Source organism: Gorilla gorilla, chromosome 1 (assembly GCF_029281585.2).
Source record: "Gorilla gorilla gorilla isolate KB3781 chromosome 1, NHGRI_mGorGor1-v2.1_pri, whole genome shotgun sequence".
NCBI classification, from domain to species: Eukaryota; Metazoa; Chordata; class Mammalia; order Primates; family Hominidae; genus Gorilla; species Gorilla gorilla.
Window position 1 is genome coordinate 106,480,269 of NC_073224.2, and position 21,027 is coordinate 106,501,295.

The following is a 21,027-nucleotide window of genomic DNA, read 5'->3' on the forward strand; positions in this document are numbered from 1 at the left end:
CCTTCCTCCCTTACCACTTTACACATCTCCCGGCTTCATTCTGCTCCAGGAAAACAGTATTTATCATTCTAGCTCCAGGATGAGATCAAACATTTCCACTAGACTTCAAAAATACACATCCATCCTATCCATCCATCCATTCATCCATTTATATATATAAATAAATGTCAATGACAAAAAATGTTTTTTTCCACAGCAATTGCTACAAGTCCGGAAAAAAGATCACCTGGAGACCCAAACTCTAATACTTACGAATGTGTGAAAAATATCACACCAAGTTTAAAAATAACTCTTTAATCATATGCACATAAGGGGAATAAAGGGCAACACCAGGCTGACTCAGGAGGGGAGCAAGATATTCTCCCTTTGTCCCAATGTCTGCTTGGCACAATTCTGAGATCACACAAACAAGTGGGAGGGGGTTGGGAAATAGAATAAGTGAGAGGACTGAAGAGACAAAGGCAAGGGGGGAGAGGCAAGGGCTTGCAGTAGTCTCAATCAGTGGACTCTAACACAGATTCACTCAGCGCAAGGTCCCAGTAGTGTTCAGCCCCATGCTTTTTGAAATGCTCACGAGCCATGTTCTCTGTAGGACACTGTTTAAACTTCATCTCTCCAAAGCTCCGGTCTTTGGCTGTACCCTAGAAAAGAGATATATAATAAAAACACTTCAATTTCTTATTTAAATCAGATATAATATTCTTTTATAAGAAGACCTAGTAACATTTGTGAGACATGTGCCCAGCTGAACGTGATTTTATGGTTAAAAAAAAATTGTGACCTCCATTTCCTTGGATATTTGTGTTTTTTTGAGACAGAGTCTCGCTCTGTCGCCCAGGCTGGAGTGCAGTGGCACGATCTCGGCTCACTGCAAGCTCCACCTCCCGGGTTCACGCCATTCTCCTGCCTCAGCCTCTGGAGTAGCTGGGACTACAGGCGCCCGCTACCACGCCCGGCTGATTTTTTGTATTTTTAGTAGAGACGGGGTTTCACCATGTTAGCCAGGATGGTCTCGATCTCCTGACCTCGTGATCCTCCCGCCTCAGCCTCCCAAGGTGCTGGGATTATAGGCGTGAGCCACCGCGCCCAGCCTCCTTGGATATTTGTATGAGTTTTTACGAATTCATATGCATAAGGCTTTTAGTTTTTTGAAATGAAGTGAGGAATTATTTGCTCTGGTGCCTGGGTGGAACAGCAAGTCAGGAAGAACTATGGAAGGTGGAATGAGATAAACTTATCTCCTACCAGGCCTTAAGGACTAAATTTGAGCCTTCAAAAAGGCCCCAGAAACTATTTATACAAGCAGGAGGCTTTGGGGCCCAGCAACAAAGAACAACTGGGGGCGGGGAACAGAAGAGCAGGTACCAGCAGAGAATTACAACAGAAAAAGACAGTACTGGGCAGAATGGCATTCTTGCCAAAGTTACCAGCAGCAATGGCAGTCATAAAGCAATACCTCAAGAGGCGTTCAGGGAGTAGACTCCAATAAGGAGGCTGGAGCAGAACTTGGCTTATTTCTGAATATGAGAGACAATTCCTGAAAACTAAATTCCTACAACATTAATACTGGTTCTCTAAGAAGCCGGGACTTTTTCAGTAAGTACTCTTCAGAGATAAATAGAAGAAAATTGAAAGATGAGGGTGCTGAGATATGTGAAGGTAGGGCTGGGCACAGTAGCTCATGTCTATAACCCCAGCACTTTGGGAGGCTGAGGTGGGAGGATCACTCAAGGCTAAGAGTTCAAGACAAGCCTAGGCAACATGATGAGATCCATTTCTAAAAAAAAAAAAAAAAATTAGCCAGGCACAGTGGTGTGGACCTGAGGTCTCAGATACCTGAGAAGCTGAGACTGGAGGATTGCTTGTCCCTAGGAGTTCAAGGCTGTAGTGAGCTATGACTGCGCCACTGCACACCAGCCTGAGCAATAGAGCAAGACCCTATCTCTAAAAAAAAAAGTTGATTAAAAAAAGATAACAAATATGCAGGTGGGAACTTATAAAACAGAGAACAAATACTATGGTTATTATCATCTAATTTGTATGCATAAATTGAAGAATCTGGGATAAGGCAGGATACATGAAAACCTTTTTTTTTTAATTTTTATTTTTTGATTGCTCCTTCAGAAGAAAAACTATTAATAGCAATTACCTATAAAGACTGGTCTGAAGAGATCAGCGAATAGGAAGAGACTTTTTTTTTTGAGACACAGTCTCGCACTGTCGCCCAGGCTGGAGTGCAATGGTGCGATCTCGGCTGACTGCAACCTCCGCTTCCCAGATTCAAGCGATTCTCCTGCCTCAGCCTCCCAAGTAGCTGGGATTACAGGCACTGGCCACCACGCCCCGCTAATTTTTGTATTTTTATTAGAGACTGGGTTTCACCATGTTGGCCAGGTTAGTCTCGAATTCCTGACCTCGTGATCCACCCACCTCAGCCTCCCAAAGTGTTGGGAGTACAGGCATGAGCCACCACACCTGGCCTGCGACTTTTTCTTTTTTTTTTTTTTTGAGACGGAGTCTTGCTTTGTCGCCCAGGCTGGAGTGCAGTGGCGCGATCTCGGCTCACTGCAAGCTCCACCTCCCGGGTTCACGCCATTCTCCTGCCTCAGCCTCCCGAGTAGCTGGGACTACAGGCGCCCACTACCACGCCCGGCTAATTTTTTGTATTTTTAGTAGAGACGGGGTTTCACCGTGTTAGCCAGGATGGTCTCGATCTCCTGACCTCGTGATCCGCCCGCCTCGGCCTCCCAAAGTGCTGGGATTACAGGCGTGAGCCACCGCGCCCGGGCTCTTTTTTTTTTTAAGACAGGGTCTCACTCTGGTTCCCAGGCTGGAGTGCAGTGGCATAGTCACAGCTCACTGCAGCTTCAAACTCCAAAGCTGAAGCAATCTTCCCACCTCAGCCTCTCAAATAGCTGGGACTACAGGCAGACACCACCAGGCCAGGCTAATTTTTGTATTTTTTGTAGAGACGGGGTTTCGCCATATTGCCCAGGCTGGTCTTGAACTCCTGAGCTCAAGTGATCCAACCACCTCATCCTCCCAAAGTGCTGGGATTATAGGCGTGAGCCACTGTGCTGGGTCTCAGTAAGTACTCTTCTGTATAATTAGAATTTGTTTCTAATCTTAATAAACATTTACTACTTTTGTAATAATGTACCACTTTTATAATAAAGAATTCATTAATAGAAATAAGCACATTTTACTGCTCGCTTCAGCAGCACATATACTAGAAATAAGTACATTTTAAAAATAGAAGATATATGGCTGGGCGTGGTGACTCATGCCTGTAATCCCAGCACTTTGGGAGGCCAAGGCAGTTGGACCTCAGGTCAGGAGTTCGAGACCAGCTTGACCAACATGGCGAAACCCTGTCTCTACTAAAAATACAAAATTAGCCAGGCGTGGTGGCTCATGCCTGTAATTCCAGCTACTCGGGAGGCCGAGGCAGGAGAATCACTTGAACCCAGGAGGCAGTGGTTGCGGTGAGCTGAGATTGCACCATTGCACTCCAGCCTGGGCAACAAGGGCAAAACTCTGTCTCAAAAAAAAAAAAAAAAAAAAAAAAAAAAAGAAATGGAGGGGCTGGGCACAGTGGCTCATGCCTGTAATCCCAGCACTTTGGGAGGCCGAGGCAGGCGGATCACCTGAGGTTGGGAGTTCGAGACCAGCCTGACCAACATGGAGAAACCCTGTCTCTACTATAAATACAAAAATTAGTCGGGCATGGTGGCGTGCACCTGTAATCCCAACTACTTGGGAGGCTGAGGCAGGAGAATCGTTTGAACCTGGGAGGTAGAGGTTGCGGTGAGCCGAGATCACGCCATCACACTCCAGCCTGGGCAACAAGAGCAACAAGAGCGAAACTCCATACCGCCCCCCCGCCCCCCCCGCCCCCAAAAAAAGATATACATGTACTATACCTAAAAGCAAACATGAAAACATTAATACTGGTTTTAATACTGGTTCTCTAAGAAGCCTTCAGGGGTTAAAGAACTAGATAACCATAAAAAATATTCCACTTGAAGAGTGATTCAGTCACATTTTATGAAGCACTATCACATAATTATCTAATTTCATTCTCAAAAACTTGACAATATAGAGAACAAATCATATCCACATTTTAGAGCTAAGGCAACAGAATTTGACATTAAGTGTCTTGCCCAGATTGCACAGCTAATAAGCAGCACTGCCCAGCCTCCTAACTTTATAGTCTTAAGTCTAGTACTTCCTTCACTATATCCAAAGGTAAATCCCACAACAATTCATTCCTGTTTCCAAGTCTCATATTCATGACTGTGAAATAAATAATTTTCGGTAGAGAATTTGTATTCCTGCTACCAGCAGCACTGTCCACGCACTTCCCCAGATAGCATATACTAAATACTCACCAATTTAATTAAACAGATGATCAGGAAGAATTTACTGCCAACCATTTAAAAATGGATTCCAAAAAGAAACATAAATTATTTAAAACATTATTCACTGATTACATCTTACATTCCATTGCTCTACTTAAATAGTATAAATATTCAGGAGTTGGCTAAAGTTTTACAATGTTTTACAAAGGATCACCTACCTCCCAGACTAGTACACATTTGTTGGTTTTCTTCACAGCTTCCTCATCAGACTCCTCATCATCTGGAAGAGAAATCTTGTTATAGACTTAGACTTGAGATTCAGGTTCTAAACAAATAATATTCAAGTCTACCCAAACTCTCTAAAATATTGTCACCCTTTTTATGTGTTGGACCAAGTGTTCTCTTTTCTGTTGCTCTTTATTTTCCCCAAATTAGACTTGAAGCTCCAAGTAGGCAGTAATATTAATTGATACAATTAGCATTTACGTAGCACTTGTTATGAATCAAGAGCTCCACCAGGTACTGGGAATAAGGAAATAAAAGACAAGCAGTCAAGAATAAAAACTTGTCCTAGGCACTTTGGGAGGCAGGCTTCATATGTCAACATCATATATTACTCTCAAAAAACTTTCACCCAATGGAGGAGGAGGGCAGATATACCAAATCAAAATTATCGGCCAACGTGGTGGCTCACGCCTGTAATCCTAGCGCTTTGGGAGGCTGAGGTGAGTGGATCACCTGAGGTCAAGAGTTTGAGACCAGCCTGGCCAACATGGCGAAACCCCATCTCTACTAAAAATACAAAAATTAGCCAGGTGTGGTGGCAGGAGAATCACTTGAACCTGGGAGGGGGAGGCTGCAGTGAGCCAAGATGGTGCCACTGCACTCCAGCCTGGGCAAAAGAGCAAAGACTCCATCTCAAAAAAAAAAAAAAAATGCACGTGTAAAACAAAATATTTTTTAGTCTCAGGTATCTTAAGATGAACTCTCTGCAGATTTTATTTATATTTTTATTTTTTTGAGATGGAGTCTTGCTCTGTCACTCAGGCTGGAGTGAAGTGGTATGATCTCGGCTCACTGCAACCGCTTCCCGGGTTCAAGTGATTCTCCTGCCTAGGCCTCCCGAGTAGCTGGGATTACAGGCGCACGCTGCCATGCCCAGCTCATTTTTGTATTTTTTAGTAGAGACGGGGTTTCACCATGTCAGGCTGGTCTCAAACTCCTGACCTCAGGTGATCCAGCCGCCTCGGCCTCCCAAAGTGCTGGGATTACAGGCATGAGCCATCACACCAGGCCTCTCTGCAGATTTTAAATGCTAATCCAGGTGTTCAAAGATGAGAAGAATGAACCTAATGGGAGTATGATGGCCAGAAGAATGTCTGGCCTTCAAATATAGACAGTCCTTGACTTACAATTTTTTGCCTTGAGTATAGTGTGAAAGTGATAAATATTTAGTAGAAAATGTACTTCAAATTTTAAATTTTGAGATTTTCCTGGGCTAGCAATATGCAGTAAAATACTCTTACATGAGATAAAAATAGGCTTTCTGTTAGATGATTTTGCCCAATTGTAGGCTAATCTAAGTATTCTGAGAAAGTATAAGGAAGGCTAGGCTGTTATGATGTCCTGTAGGTCAGATGTATTAAATGCATTTTTTTTTTTTTTTGAGATGGAGTCTTGCTCTGTCGCTTAGGCTGCAGTGCAGTGGTGCGATCACAGCTTACTGCAACCTCCGCCTGCCAGGTTCAAGCGATTCTCCTGCCTCAGCCTCCCGAGTAGCTGGGATTACAGAGGTCCACCACCACGCCCCGAATTTTTGTGTTTTTAGTAGAGACGGGGTTTCACCATGTTGGCCAGGCTGCTTACGAACTCCTGACCTCAAATGATCTGCTCGCCTTGGCCTCCCAAAGTGCTCAGATTATAAGTGTGAGCCACCGTGCCTGGCCTTAAATGCATTTTTGACTTAACAATATTTTCAACTTATCTTAGGTTTATTGGAACTAACCCCATCATTAAGTTGAAGAGCATATGTGTGAGTATGTACATGTACATGTATGTGTATGTATTGTGTATGTGTATGTGTGTATGTGTATGTGTATATGTGTGTGTATGTGTGTGTGTACATGTGTGTATGTATGTGTATGTATGTGTATGTGTGTGTGTGTATATATATATATCAGACAAAAGAAATAGTTTGATCAAAGCAGAGCTTTTTTGACCTGAAGATCTTTTTGGCTTCAATCCTTAAAAAAAAAAATCAAATAATAATATAATATAGACACTGTACACATGAATGTATAGCTTATTAGATTTGCTTTTTCTTTTTTTTGAGACAGGGTCTCATTCTGTCACCCAGGCTGGATTGCAGTGGCACGATCACAGCTTACTGCAGCCTCGACTTCCCCAAGCTCAAGTGATCCTCCCACCTCAGCTTCCTGAGTAGCTGGGAATACAGGTGTGTGCCACCACATCCAGCTAATTTTTGTACTTTTTGTAGAGATGGGGTTTCACCACGTTGTTTGCCCAGGCTGGTCTCAAACTCCTGGCCTCAGGCAATCTGCCCACCTCAGCCTCCCAAAGTGCTAGGATTACAGGCATGGGCCACCATGCCTAGCTGCTTGCTGAATTTTCAAATACTGAATAAATTCATGTAACCGGTACTCAGATCCAGGACAGACACAGAAACCAGCTGGTAGAAAAGCCTTAAATGATAGGCAAAAAAATAACTTTACCATTCATGCATATAATCATGTAGTAAATATTGTATGAATGTCTAGGAGGCTCAAAGTCTAAACGGGTCTTTCTAAAATTCCTGAACACTATCTAGTGTTATCAAGAGTGTCACAGGGAGGAAATAAGATGAACGGACAGATGCACCATCCCCACCTCCCACAGCTCTCCCCCTTAATCCCCTCTAACCCCCATTCACCATCTCCCTTTGTGTTAGATGTCTGTTCATCCCACTTTATCCGATGCAGCATAAGACGCTTAAATTTCTTCTGGGCCTTGGGGCCTGGAAACAGAGAAGAATAATTTTGCCAGAACTGTGGAAGATGATGGGGTAGAAAGAACCTGAGCTCAGACATTAATGTGGTAGTTGAAGCAATCTCAGGAACCACATCTTAGGGCCTTCTACTCCAAAAAACACAGAAACAGAGACCTAGCATATTATATCAGGTATGGCACTAAAATACCATCTTTTTCTCCTTTCTCCCCACAATGCTAATCACTCTAAGCCTAGGGTTGTCTGGGGACAGTCTCCCTCAAGTTTTTCAGACTCACCCCCTTCCACTACTACCACGTTGACATCCTTGTGCAGTACCACCACCCCTGTCAGGTACAGTTGCCCAGCATTGGCTTCAATCTTGAACTTCTTGGCTGGGTTGCTCAAATTTCGAACTCTGGAGAAGGGAAAGTTTAGTTATGTCTTCCATTTTAGCATCAGCAGCTGCCTGAATGGAGTGGCAAGTAAAAAGATGAATCCAAAATGGTTTCCTCTCTATAAACAAAGGCCTCTGGAGTAAACAAATAGATGAATGCTTAAAAGGTAGAGTTGATGAGTCTAGAAATATTTCCACACTCTTACATTTCTTCAAAGTCTAGCACTTTACATTAACCATTACATTACTAACCAAAGTTTACTCTAAGAGTCAGGGAGAGGTATTTACTATCATCCAAAAATACTTACAATCTCATTGTTCTTGACAATGTAAAGACTTACAGACTTTTTGTCCTCTAGACCCTTAGACTCTTATAATATAGGATTACTTGGCTGGGTGCGGTGGCTCATGCCTGTAATCCCAGCACTTTGGGAGGCCAAAGTGGGCAGATCACGAGGTCAGGAGTTTAAGACCAGCCTGGCCAACATGGTGAAACCCCATCTCTACTAAAAATACAAAAATTAGCTGGGCGTGGGGGTGCGTGCCTGTAATCCTAGCTACTCAGGAGGCTGAGGCAGGAGAATCGCTTGAACTTGGGAGGCAGAGGTTGCAGTGCGCTGAGATCGCGCCATTGCACTCCTGCCTGGGCAACAAGACTGAAACTCCGTCTCAAAATAAATAAATAAATAAATAAATGAAATATATATATAGGATCACTATATAGGCATGAAAATTTTCTAGGAGGATATGTGAAAAACTGTTAATAGCAATTACCTAAAGAGAGTGGTTCTAAGGGATCAGAGAATAGAAAGGAGACATTTTGAGTAAGTATTCTTCTGTGTTGTCAGACAATTTTTTAAATCTTAATAAGCATTTGCTATTTTTGTGGTAATGTACCACTTTTATAATAAAGAACTAGTTAATAGAAATAAGCACATTTTAAAAATAGAAGATACACATGTACTCAACATAAAAGTATAAAAACATTAAATCAACACAAAGGTAGAAAAATATTTACAACATATAAAATGCATTTTGGAGTGAGGATGAAACACAGCAATACATCAGGGTAAGGATATGACTATTGAGGAAAGAAAATTTGTAATGCTTCCATGGATGTTGGAAGCAAACTCAGACCATTTAAAAAAAAAAGATGAAAAAAAAAAAGAAATAGGATGATATTTTATAATTCTCAAAGGACATACAATCTTTAGTTCACATCTTGGCCTGAACAAGTATATTGACTTGTTCAGAACTAATATTCTGGTAAAAAAAAAAAAAGAAGACTTGAGAGGGAAGAACTGGGTAACCATAAACATAAGTCATTAACTCTCGCTATTTTACAAGATGTACTAGCTCTTGATCCACACTAGGGTCATTAAAAGAGAGTAGGAACTGGTGTTAGGTATGCTTTTAGGCCACAATGATTCTGCCTCAAGCGCTTGGAAAATGTTTTAGTAATTCTAAGGGGAAGTTTGGCCCAGTATGGACACCTACCTATATACAGATATGTGTACCCCCTGTGAAATGTCTTCTTTAAGCTTTTTAATTTTCTTGACCTTTCTCTGTTCTGCTGTGAGTTTTCGGGCAGCGTTGGCCTCTTCATGCGCTCTGTCGTGACAGGAAGGACATCCACAAGTGAGAAAGGCATTGAAGATCAGAGGCAGGGCTGAGGGAAAGAGAGAGCAACGGAGAACTCTCCCCTCCCTCCAAATATGGACCCCCCAGAAGAGTTTGGGAAAGGTACTTGCCCGAGGTTTCCACCCAATCCCATGGCACTTACTTCTGTCTTTTTGCCATCTGAGCTCTGACGTGGGCTTCTACCTTCGTGGGGTCTTGAACAGCTTCTGTTCCTAATACTCGCATCAAATTAGAAATTCTCACTGCAGTGAAGAGAGGACAACAATCAGTCTTTGAAGTCACTTCTGCAGCTGGAGTAACTTGTTATTTCTTCCATACCAATTCATATTATTTACCTATTTCAAATCTCTGCTCTAAACTCACTTCCTCCAATAACTCCTATCCTGAAAATCCCATCCAATCACTTCAGCATTTGCAGAAGTTCACACAATTAAGTTGAAGATTGGTATGCATTTACATTATCTGAAAATTTATGAAGGATGTGGAACTTAATTTCTTTCATATTTTTCACACTGATCACAGCATCTAGTGAAAGAGCTTATAAATAATAGTGCTCAGTCAAAATACTGCTGAACGAGAATGTAACTACAGGGTCAAGTTTTTTATCCTGTACTTTCATTGTAAAAATTAAAACATTAAGAATTATGTACATAAAAAGTCTACGCAAATACTGCAACTACTATCTGCATGAATTTCAAGACCTGTATTCTTCCAGGAAAACCAGAGTGTTGTATGATCAGTATGCTTAAAAATAAGCCATAAATGGCCTCTATAATGAATGTGTTGACCTATCTTAATATGAAAAGATGGTAGAAAACTTGGAGAAAAAGGACCCCAAGAATAATTCTTAGAAACAGAAATCACTCAAACATAGAGATGTTAAAGTTCCTCCAGGATTAAAGACATAAACTTGCCACTCTTTTTAACAGAAGAGGCCACTGAGAAATGCACCTTTGGGTTCTGGAGGAGGCATCAGGCCCAGCCTGACTTTTTCTTGTAGTTCCTTCTGTGCTTCCCTCCTTGTTTGTCTCCGAAGTTTTTTCTGTTCCTTCTTGGTAAGATATACTCCCAGAGTAACTGGTGTGTCATTGTCAACTGTCAGGCAGAGATATTAGTATACCAAAGCAGTAAGAATACATATATATATATTTTTTTCTCTCTCACTCTGTCACCCAGATTGGAGTGCAATGGCACGATCTCAGCTCACTGCAGCCTCTGCCTCCTGGGTTCAAGTAATTCTCCTGCCTCAGCCTCCCGAGTAGCTAGGATTACAGGCACACGCCACCATGCCTGGCTAATGTTTGTATTTTTAGTAGAGATGGGGTTTCACCATGTTGGCCAGGCATGAGCCACCAGGCCCGGACAGCAATAAAAATATTAAAGAAACCTAGGTAAATATCAATATCATTAAAAGAAACTTTAGGCTGGACGCAGTGGCTTATGCCTGTAATTCTAGCACTTTGATAGGCCAAGGTGGGAGGATGGCGTGAGCCCAAGAGTTCGAGACCAGCCTGGACAACCAAGTGAGACCCAACTCTATTATAAACATTTTATGTAAAAAATATATTGAGGCCAGGTGCGGTGGATCACACCTGTAATCCCAGCACTTTGGGAGGCACGGGTGGGCACATCACGAGGTCAAGAGATCGAGACCAGCCTGGCCAACATGGTGAAACCCTGACTCCACTAAAAATACAAAAATTAGCTGGGCGTGGTGGCACGCACCTGTGGTCCCAGCTACTCGGGAGGCTGAGGTAGGAGAATCACTTGAATCCCGGAGGTGGAGGTTGCAGTGAGCCGAGATTGTGCCACTTGCCACTGCACTCTAGCCTGGCAACACAGCGAGACTCCATTTCAAAAAACATGTGTGTGTGTGTGTGTGTGTGTGTGTGTGTGTGTATAAACTTTAAATAGAAAATGAAGAAAACTCGTTAATAAGGGCTCAGTAAGATTAAAATCAGTTCAGGCCTGGTGCCCGGCAATATGGCTATGTTTTTAAAAAACATTCTTATCTTTCCTTTTGTTGAGATGGAGTCTCGCTCTGCTGCCCAGGCTGGAGTGTAGTGGCGCAATCTCAGCTCACTGCAAGCTCTGCCTCCTGGGTTCACGCCATTCTCCTGCCTCAGCCTTCTGAGTAGCTAGGACTACAGGCGCCCACCACCACGTCTGGCTAATTTTTGTACTTTTAGTAGAGACGGGGTTTCACCTTGTTAGCCAGGATGGTGTTGATTTCTTGACCTCGTGATCTGCCCGCCTGGGCCTCCCAAAGTGCTGGGATTACAGGCGTGAGCCACCTCGCCTGGCCTCTTATCTTTCTTAAGTAGTGTTCTTAGTTGTTTTCCTTTAAGCTGTTAAACCCCCTCATTCAATGATACCTGGCAAATGTAGAAAACAAAATTAGGGCCAGGTGCGGTGGCTCACGCTGGTAAACCCAGCACTTTGGGAAGCCTAGGTGGGCAGATCACTTGAGGTCAGGAGTTCAAGACGAGCATGACCAACATGGCAAAACCCTGTCTCTACTAAAAGTTCAAAAACTCACCAGGTGTGGTGGCAGGCACCTAAAATCCCAGCTACTCCAGAGGCTAAGGCAGGAGAATCACTTCAACCCGGGGGGGGGTGAAAGTTGCAGTGAACCGAGATAGTGCCATCACACTCCGGCCTGGGTGACAAAAGCGAAACTCTATCTCAAAAAAAAAAAAAGGCCGGGCGCAGTGGCTCACACCTATAATCCCAGCACTTTGGGAGGCCAAGGCTGGCCGATCACCTGAGGTCAGGAGTTCAAGACCAGCCTGACCAAACATGGTGAAACCCTGTCTCTACTAAAAATACAAAATTAGCTGGGTGTGGTGGCACATGCCTGTAATCCCAGCTACTCAGGAGGCTGAGGCAGGAGAATTGCTTGAACCCAGGAGGCAGAGGTTGTGGTGAGCTGAGATCATGCTGTTGCACTGCAGCCTGGACCACAAGAGCGAAACTCCTTCTCAAAAAAAAAAAAAAAAAAAAAAATAGAAGCAACTTTGTTTCCCAGTTTCAACTTTGGGAAACTAACAAAAAGCCCTTTGGAGTTAGCATCCCTCACAGTGGGTAGTGGAGCATATCGCATCTAATAACACACCAACCCAAGAGTTTAGCTCTTGCATTTGCATTTAGCTGTGGATGCCACAACAACATGTGGTTCTATAAAAGGAGCAAGCTGAGGGCTGTTTCCTAGGAACAACCAGGGAACTGTAAATGTAAAGCTTCATGAAATTTTGGGTTTTTTTTTTTTTTTTTGAGACAAGGTCTGGCAGTATCATCCAGGCTGGAGTGCAGCAGCACCATCTCAGCTCACTGCAACTTCCACCTCCCAGGCTCAAGCCAACTTCCACACCTCAGCCTCCCAAGAGGCTGGGACTACAGATGCACACCACCATGTCCGGCTGATTTTTTATTTTTTGTAGAGATGGGGTTTTGCCATGTTGCCTAGATCTCGAACTCCTGAGCTCAAGCAATCTGCCCACCTCAGCCTCCCAAAGTGCAGTGATTACAGGCATGAGCCACCATACCCAGCCAAATTTTTTTTCCTTGAGATGGGTCTCACTGTGTCGCCCAGACTGGTCTTGAATTCTTGGCCTCAAGCAATCCTCCTGCCTTGGCCTCCAAAAGTGTTTGGATTAGAGGCATGAGCCACCATGCTTGGCTGTCTCATGAAATTCTAAGCACAGGAACATGCACTTAAAATGTATGTTCACTGGTCAAACCACAAACTATTGTCAGGAAAAAAACTGCATTAAAAAAAAGAATTACACATGGGTAGTGGCTATTGTATTGAACAGCACAGATATAGAACATGTTCCTCACTGTATAAATTTCCAGTGGGTAATGCTGCTCTAGAGACTTGATTCAGGAATCTATACATTACCTGGAGGATTGAGCTGGGCTGGATGTTCAACAAGATTTGTGATTCCAAAATAATCTTCTCTCTTGGGATTTTCCTCTGTACTAAAATTGTAGGAAGAAAAGAAAACACGATGTGTGGGTAGAGATGATTCTAAGAGAGGAGTCTCAGAAATACAATGAAAAAACCCACTCTCTATAATGGGTTCTTGTGCTTGATATACCTAAAATAGCATTTAGGTACCTAAAATATATAGTTAAATTACACATAATTTTCATGATGAGAAAACTGAGTCCCTCTATGGTTGAACACACTCTCCACAGCAATCATTCTCAACCTTTTTTCTACCATGCCACAGCTGACAGACGCTATGTTCTCTCATTAGTGACAATAAGTCCCTGGAACAGTGGCTGACAAAGAATGGGCAACGAAAGGCTAAGACAAAATCTACTAAAGCCATGTATCAGAATGATGGAGCAGGGCCAGGTGATGTGGCTTATGCCTATAATCCCAGCACTTCGGGAGACGAAGGCAGGTGGATCACCTGAGGTCAGGAGTTTGAGACCAGTTTGGCCAAATAGTGAAACTCTTGTCTACTAAAAATATAAAAACTGGCCAGGTGTGGTGGTATTTGCCTGTAGTCCCGGATACTTAGGAGGCTGAGCTAGAAGAACTGCTTCAACCCAGGAGACAGAGGTTGCAGCGAGCCGAGATTGTGTAACAGAGTGAGACTCTGTCTTAAAAAACAAACAAACAAACAAACAAACAAACAAAAAACGCCGGGCGTGGTGGCTCACGCCTGTAATCCCAGCCCTTTGGGAGGCTGAGGCGAGTGGATCACCTGAGGTCGGGAATTTGGGACCAGCCTGACCAACATGGAGAAACCTCATCTCTACTAAAAACACCAAGAATTAGCCAGGCGTGGTGGTGCATGCCTATAATCTCAGCTACTTGGGAGGCTGAGGCAGGAGAATCACTTGAACCCAGGAGGCGGAGGCTGTGGTGAACCAAGATTGCTCCACTGCACTCCAGTCTGGGCAACAAGAGCGAAACTCCGTCTCAGGAAAAAAAAAAAAAAAAAAAAAAAAAGGATGGAGCAGATATATTTAAAGCTTTTCAAATGTGTCTTATATCCTTTTTTTTTGAGACAGAGTTTCACCCTGTTGTCCAGGATAGAGTGCAGTGGTCATGATCATAGCTGACTGCAGCACAGACCCTCCTGGGCTCAAGTGATTCTCTCACATCAGCCTCCTGGGTAGCCAGGACTACAGGCACAAGCCACCATGCCCAGCTACTTTTTTTTTTTTTTTTTTAATCTTTGTAGAAACGAGGTCTCACCATATTGCCCAAGCTGGTCTTTAACTCCTGGGCTCAAGCAATCCTTCAGCCCTAAGCCTCCCAAAGTGCTGGAATAACAGGTGTCAGCCACCGAGCCCAGCCTTATATGCTATATTTACTATTATCCCACCTACCAACTAATAATCCTTGCTCTATCACAATGAGATCTCTAGGAAATGTAAACACCTATAATACGTAGCAAAAGAATGTAATTAAGGAAAATAATGCTAAAAACAGGCAACAATGTGTAACAGAGCAAAAAGAATTCTAGACTTTGCTTTTGTAGATTGTGTCCCTGGTTATCCTACATTAAACCCAAAAGCTAAAAACAGCCTATATATATGATACATCACTTACAAATGCAGGAGCTTGGCCAGGTGCAGTGGCTCACGCCTGTAATCCCAGCACTTTGGGAGGCTAAGGTGGGCGGATCACCTAAGGTCAGGAGTTCGAGACCAGCCTGGCCAACATGGCAAAACCCTGTCTCTATCAAAAATACAAAAAGCAGATGGGCGTGGTGGCACACACCTGTAGTCCCAGCTACTTGAGGGGCTGAGATTCAAGGAGAATTCAAGGAGAATCTCTTGAACCCGGGAGGTGGAGGTTGCAGTGAGCCGAGATCGTGCCACTGCACTCCAGCCTGGGTGACAGAGCGAGACTCCCACTCAAAAAAAAAAAAAAAAAAAAAAAAAATACGGGACCTTGTGTACAGTTACTTATCTCTCTTGGATTTAAAAATTTTAATTAATGAATGAGTACCATCCTTCCCACTAAAACCATAGCTTTACTAAAAGGTATTAACTTGAGTCTTAAACTCAGCTGATTAAAAACTGTTTTTTTAAAAAGGTACTAAAACAAACTCACAGATCAAAGCCATTGGGGATTATGTAAGAGTCCCACCACTCAATTTCAGGAATATCTCCTTCCTTTAGCTCCTTCTTAGGAGCAATGAGGGCAAGCCTAGTCGAAGTATGGATGCCTGTTTTTCGAGCTGCTTGTGAAATCTCTGCCTGTAGCTTCTCCAGTTGAGCCTAAAAACAAGATAATCCAAGACAGAAAGATAAATTGGAGTCATAGAAAACAGAATGTGTAGAATCTCAATTTTTTTTTTTTTTTGAGACGGAGTTTCGTTCTTCTTGCCCAGGCTGGAGTGCAATCGCATGGTCTTGGCTAACAGCAACCTCCACCTTCCAGGTTTAAGCGATTCTCCTGCCTAAGCCTCCTCAGTAGCTGGGATTACAGGCATGTGCCACCACCCTCAGCTAATTTTGTATTTTTAGTAGAGATGGGGTTTCTCCACGTTGCTCAGCCTGGTCTCAAACTCCCGACCTCAGGTGATCTGTCCGCCTCGGCCTCCCAAAGTGATGGGATTACAGGCATGAGCCACTGTGCCCGGCCAGAATCCCAAATTTTTTTTTTTTTTTTTGAGACGGAGTCTTACTCTGTCACCCAGGCTGGAGTGCAGTGCAGTGTAAGCTCCGCCTCCCGGGTTCATGCCATTCTCCTGACTCAGCCTCCCGAGTAGCTGGGACTACAGGCGCCCATCACCACGCCCGGCTCAAATTTTTGTATTTTTAGTAGAGAAGTGGTTTCACCGTGTTAGCCAGGATGGTCTCGATCTCCTGACCTAGTGATTCGCCCACTTCGGCCAAGAATCCCAAATTTTAAAACACTTCCCCGTTGAACTCTTTACACCTAACGCAACAAGTTCATAATTTCTGAAAGCTTAGAAAGGAGTTGTTCTGCTTTATTTTATCCTTTATTTAGTTCATATACATAGATCTCACCTTCAACCCCTCCCTGCACTCCACAGTATATGCCTGCAGTAAATACACAGAAATAGAATTTTATGGCCGGGTGTGGTGGCTCACGCCTGTAATCCCAGCACTTTGGGAGGCCGAGGCGGGAGGATCATGAGGTCAGGAGATCGAGACCATCCTGGCTAACACGGTGAAACCCCGTCTCTACTAAAAATACAAAAAAATTAGCCGGGCGTGGTGGCAGGCGCCTGTAGTCCCAGCTAGCTACTCGGCAGGCTGAGGCAGGAGAATGGCGTGAACCCGGAAGGCGGAGCTTGCAGTGAACTGAGATCGTGCCACTGCACTGCAGCCTGGGTGACAGAGCGAGACTCCGTCTCAAAAAAAAAAAAAAAAAAAAAAGAATTTTATGAAAACCTCACTTTGAGAGGATAAAAAGAAGGCAAAGGTCATTCAATATACAATCAATTCAACACTCCAGGTGTACTGTCTCATTAAATTTTAACTACAGGCAAGCCTTCCTTAGTCACTCAGAATGTTTCAAATTGTTTCCCTCCACTTAGTTGTATGTGGAGAATTTTCAAACTCAATTTCATAATATTTCCACTTATGTAGAAATGAATTAGGAAGTAAAATCTGCTAAAAAAATTATGTATTATAGAAATAAATATATATATATATTTTTTGAGACGGAGTTTCGCTCTTTTGCCCATGCTGGAGTGCAGTGGTGCGATCTCGACTCACTGCAACCTCTGCCTTCCAGTTTCAAGTGATTCTCCTGACTCAGCCTCCCAAGTAGCTAGGATTACAGGCACCCACCACGCTCGGTTAATTTTTGTACTTTTAGTAGAGACGGGGTTTCACCATGTTGGGCAGGCTGGTCTTGAACTCCTGACCCCGTGATCCATCCACCTTGGCCTCCCAAAGTGCTGGGATTACAGGCTTGAGCCATCTTGTCCAGCACATTTTTCAAAGTATTCATTGCTTTAAATCAGGGGTCCCCAACCCACCAGTCTTTTAGGAACTGGGCTGAACAACAGGAGGTGAGCAGCAGGCAACCCAACAGTCTCATCTGTACTTACGATTGCTCCCTATTACCTGCATTATGGCCTGAGCTCCACCTCCTGTCAGATCATTGGTGGCATTAGATTCTCATAGGAGCGCGAACCCTATTGTGAACTGTACATGTGAGGGGGCTATGTTGCACATTCCTTATGAGAATCTAATGCCTGATGATCGGTCACTGTCTCCCATCACACCCAAATGGGACCATTTCAGCAGGAAAACAAGCTCAAGGCTCCCAGTGATTTTATATTATGGTGAGTTATGTAATTATTTCATCATACATTACAATAAAATAATAATAGAAATAGGCCAGCACAGTGGCTCACGCCTGTAATCCCAGCACTTTGGGAGGTCAAGGCAGGCAGATCACAAGGTCAGGAGTTTAAGACCAGCCGGGCCAACATAGTGAAACCCTGTCTCTACTAAAAATATAAAAAATTCGTCAGGCATGGCGGCGCATGCCTGCAGTCCCAGCTACTCAGGAGGCTGAAGCAGGAGAATTGCTTGAACCCAGGAGACAGAGGTTGCAGTGAGCTGAGACTGTACCACTGCACTCCAGCCCAGGTAACAGTGCAAGACTCCATCCCCCTCCCCGCCCAAAAAAAAAAAAAAAAAGGCGGGTGTGGTGGCTCACGCCTGTAATCCCAGCACTTTGGGAGGACAAAGTGGGCAGATCACCTGAGGTCAGGAGTTCGAGACCAGCCTGACCAACATGGAGAAACCCCATCTTCACCAAAAATACAAAATTCGCCAGGCGTGGTGGTACATGCCTGTGATCCCAGCTACTCGGGAGGCTGAGGCAGGAGAATCACTTGAACCTGGGAGGCAAAGGTTGCAGCAAGCTGAGATCGCACCATTGCACTCCAGCCTGGGAAACAAGAGCGACACTCCATCTCGAAAAAAATAATAATAAAGTACACAATAAATGTAATGTGCTTGAACCATCACGAAACCATCCTTACTCCAGGGGAGAAATTATCTTCCATGAAACAAGTCCCTGGTGCCAAAAAGGTTGAGGACTGCTGCTTTAAATGACCTATTTATCTAATTTCCTAGAACATAGAGATTTAACAATGTTTTCTTGTCAGCTTCTTAACTTTTTCCAAATTCTGTGTTATACTCTAAGCCAGATACCTTTGTCCGTAATCGCTGAGCAATCTTCTCAAATTTGCCCTTGTCATGGAATTTAAAAGTGCGTCTCTGGCGCTGGGAAGGGGCAATGGAGACTCGGGGGTCAAAAAAGGTATTGGATTCCATGTCTTCTGATGGCTTTTCCTTTAGTTGTTGCTTGAATTGTTCCCTCTTCACAGCACGAATATTGGCTTTCAGAGTAGGCATGCGGTGTGTCAGCTCAATCTCCTTGCCTGTTGCATCTACAGTGCGCCCTTGCTCATCCAGGATCAGTGGTGTAGGTTTCGTTTGGTCTTTTAACTCCACCTTCCTGAAAAATAGTCCACAAAGAAATAAATCCTGTATGGAACATTAAGGCAAGCAAAAAACAAAATAAAGCCAGGCGTGGTGGCTCAAGCCTGGAACCACAGCATTTTGGGAGGCCAAGGCAGAGGGATCACTTGAGCCCAGGAGTTAAAGACCAGTGCATCTCAACAAAAAATTTAAAATTAGCTGGGTGCGGTGGCATATACCTGTGGTCCCACCTACTCAGGAGGTTGAGGAGGATCACTTGAGCCCAGGAAGTCGAGGCTGCAGTGTCTTCTCTATAAGAGTTATTTGGATGGACGGGTGTGGTGGCTCACACTGTAATCCCAGCACTTTGGGAGGCTGAGGCGGGTGGATCGCGTGAGCCCAGGAGTTCGAGACCAGCCTTGGCAACACAGTGAAACCCCATCTCTACAAAAAATACAAAATTTAGACGGGCACTTGTAGTCCCAGCTACTGAACCTGGGAGGCAGAGGTTGCAGGGAGCCGAGATCACTGCACTCCAGCCTGGGTGACAGAGTGAGACTCCCTCTCAACAACAACAACAACAACAACAACAACAAAAAAAAAAAAAAAAAAAAAAGGACAAAAAAATAATTCTAGGGAACAATCTCATCAGTGAGCAATACCATCTTTTTTTTTGAGACATGGTCTCACTCTGCTGCCTAGGCTAAAGTACAGTAGCACAATCACAGCTCATTGCCACCTCAACCTCCCAGGCCCAAAGAAATTCTCCCACCTCAGCCTCCTAAGTAGCTGGAACTACACGCATGCTCTACCATGCCTGGCTAATTTTTGTATATTTTAGAGAGATGGGGTTTTGCCATGTTGCCTAGGCTGGTCTTGAACTCCTGAGCTCAAGCAATCTGCCAGTCTCAGCCTCCCAAAGTGCTGGGACTACAGGTGTGAGCCACCGCGCCCTGCCAATAGTATCTTGATTAAAAATATCAAAGTGGATATTTCAGTATACAGGACAACCAAATGAAATGAGTTTATAAATTATATGAATTTATAATCCTATCTTTCCTTATCCCAGAATTCTTACGTCAGTCATGGGATGCCAGACCAACTGTAGATGCTAAAAAAAATGTAATATCTTTGACCAGTTGCAGAGGAACCTCAGATCTAGTCTCACACAATGTGGTTTAATGGGATAAATCTGAGTTTGAAAACAGGAAGGAAACCTGGCTCTACTCCTAGCTCCAACATTAGATGAATAACCTTAATCTCAGTTATATAAATCATAAGAAGATAATAAACCCTGCGACAGGGTAGACGAGATAAAATTCAACTGGTTAATCAATCACACCTAAGAAATATGAAACTGTGAGAAATGATCTAGGTTCTGTGGAAAAAGAGGATCAGTAATATTTTGTTTGTTGTTTTCTTTGAGCCGGAGTCTCCCTCTGTCACCCACGCAGTGGCACAATCTCAGCTCACTGCAACCTCTGCCTCCTGGGTTCAAGCGATTCTCCTGCCTCAGCCTCCCGAGTAGCTGGGATTACAGGCATGCACCACCACGCCCGGCTAATTTTTGTATTTTTAGTAGAGATGGGGTTTCACCATATTGGCCAGGCTGGTCTCGAACTCCTGACTCCTGACCTCAGGTGATCCACCTACCTCAGCCTCCCAAAGTGCTACGATTACAGGCCTGAGGCACTGCGCCAAGCCAGATCAGTAACATTCAAAGGTATTTATTGCTTCTCAAACTTCAGAAATGAAAAGGTATTCCATGAAATAGACACTCACGGGGGAGCAATGCCCATGGCATGGAGATTAGCCAGGCCCACCATGTTGGCATTGCCGATGAGTCCTGGCTTCAGTGCCAGCTGGGCTTGGATTCGAGCTTGTAGTTCAGCTGCTTTCCTTGCCTTCTCAATGGCATCATTCATGAAAGTGGCAGCCTGGGAGGGCTGAATAGTGTTGCCAATTGGAAGTCGCTCTGGTTGGGAGGAAGAAGGAGTCTTTGGCTGTGAGATAGAGAAAAAGAAATCAGAGGAATTAAGACAGGCAGACAAACACACATACACACACACAGATATACACACACATCATGGTAGACTGTAGCAGATGATTATGAAGTGAAACATGTAGTCACCTCTTCTAGTCTCTCATTTTGAGTGGATGGCAAGAAATTCTGTGCCAAAGATTATTCTGTTCAGAGTAATCTA

At 43.8% G+C, this 21,027-nt stretch overlaps 1 protein-coding gene across 3 annotated transcripts in view; it reads right to left on the reverse strand.

Moving 5' to 3' along the window:
* Positions 1-278: 278 nt before the first annotated feature.
* The window catches only part of PRPF3 (pre-mRNA processing factor 3), a 32,315-nt gene continuing 11,566 nt past the window's right edge, over positions 279-21,027 (reverse strand). For 2 of the 3 annotated variants that reach the window (XM_031016261.3, XM_063695299.1), the window contains 11 exons: positions 20,606-20,826; positions 18,554-18,860; positions 15,462-15,628; positions 13,284-13,363; positions 10,334-10,477; positions 9,525-9,624; positions 9,239-9,352; positions 7,644-7,762; positions 7,291-7,374; positions 4,580-4,641; positions 279-641 (listed from right to left, as the gene is read on the reverse strand). In XM_031016261.3, coding sequence (XP_030872121.1) covers positions 495-641; positions 4,580-4,641; positions 7,291-7,374; positions 7,644-7,762; positions 9,239-9,352; positions 9,525-9,624; positions 10,334-10,477; positions 13,284-13,363; positions 15,462-15,628; positions 18,554-18,860; positions 20,606-20,826 — 1,545 coding nt within the window. In that variant the 3' untranslated portion in view covers positions 279-494. Of the gene's footprint in view, positions 642-4,579; positions 4,642-7,280; positions 7,375-7,643; positions 7,763-9,238; positions 9,353-9,524; positions 9,625-10,333; positions 10,478-13,283; positions 13,364-15,461; positions 15,629-18,553; positions 18,861-20,605; positions 20,827-21,027 lie in introns of all 3 variants that reach the window. The other variant, XR_008670358.2, reaches the window with a different exon arrangement.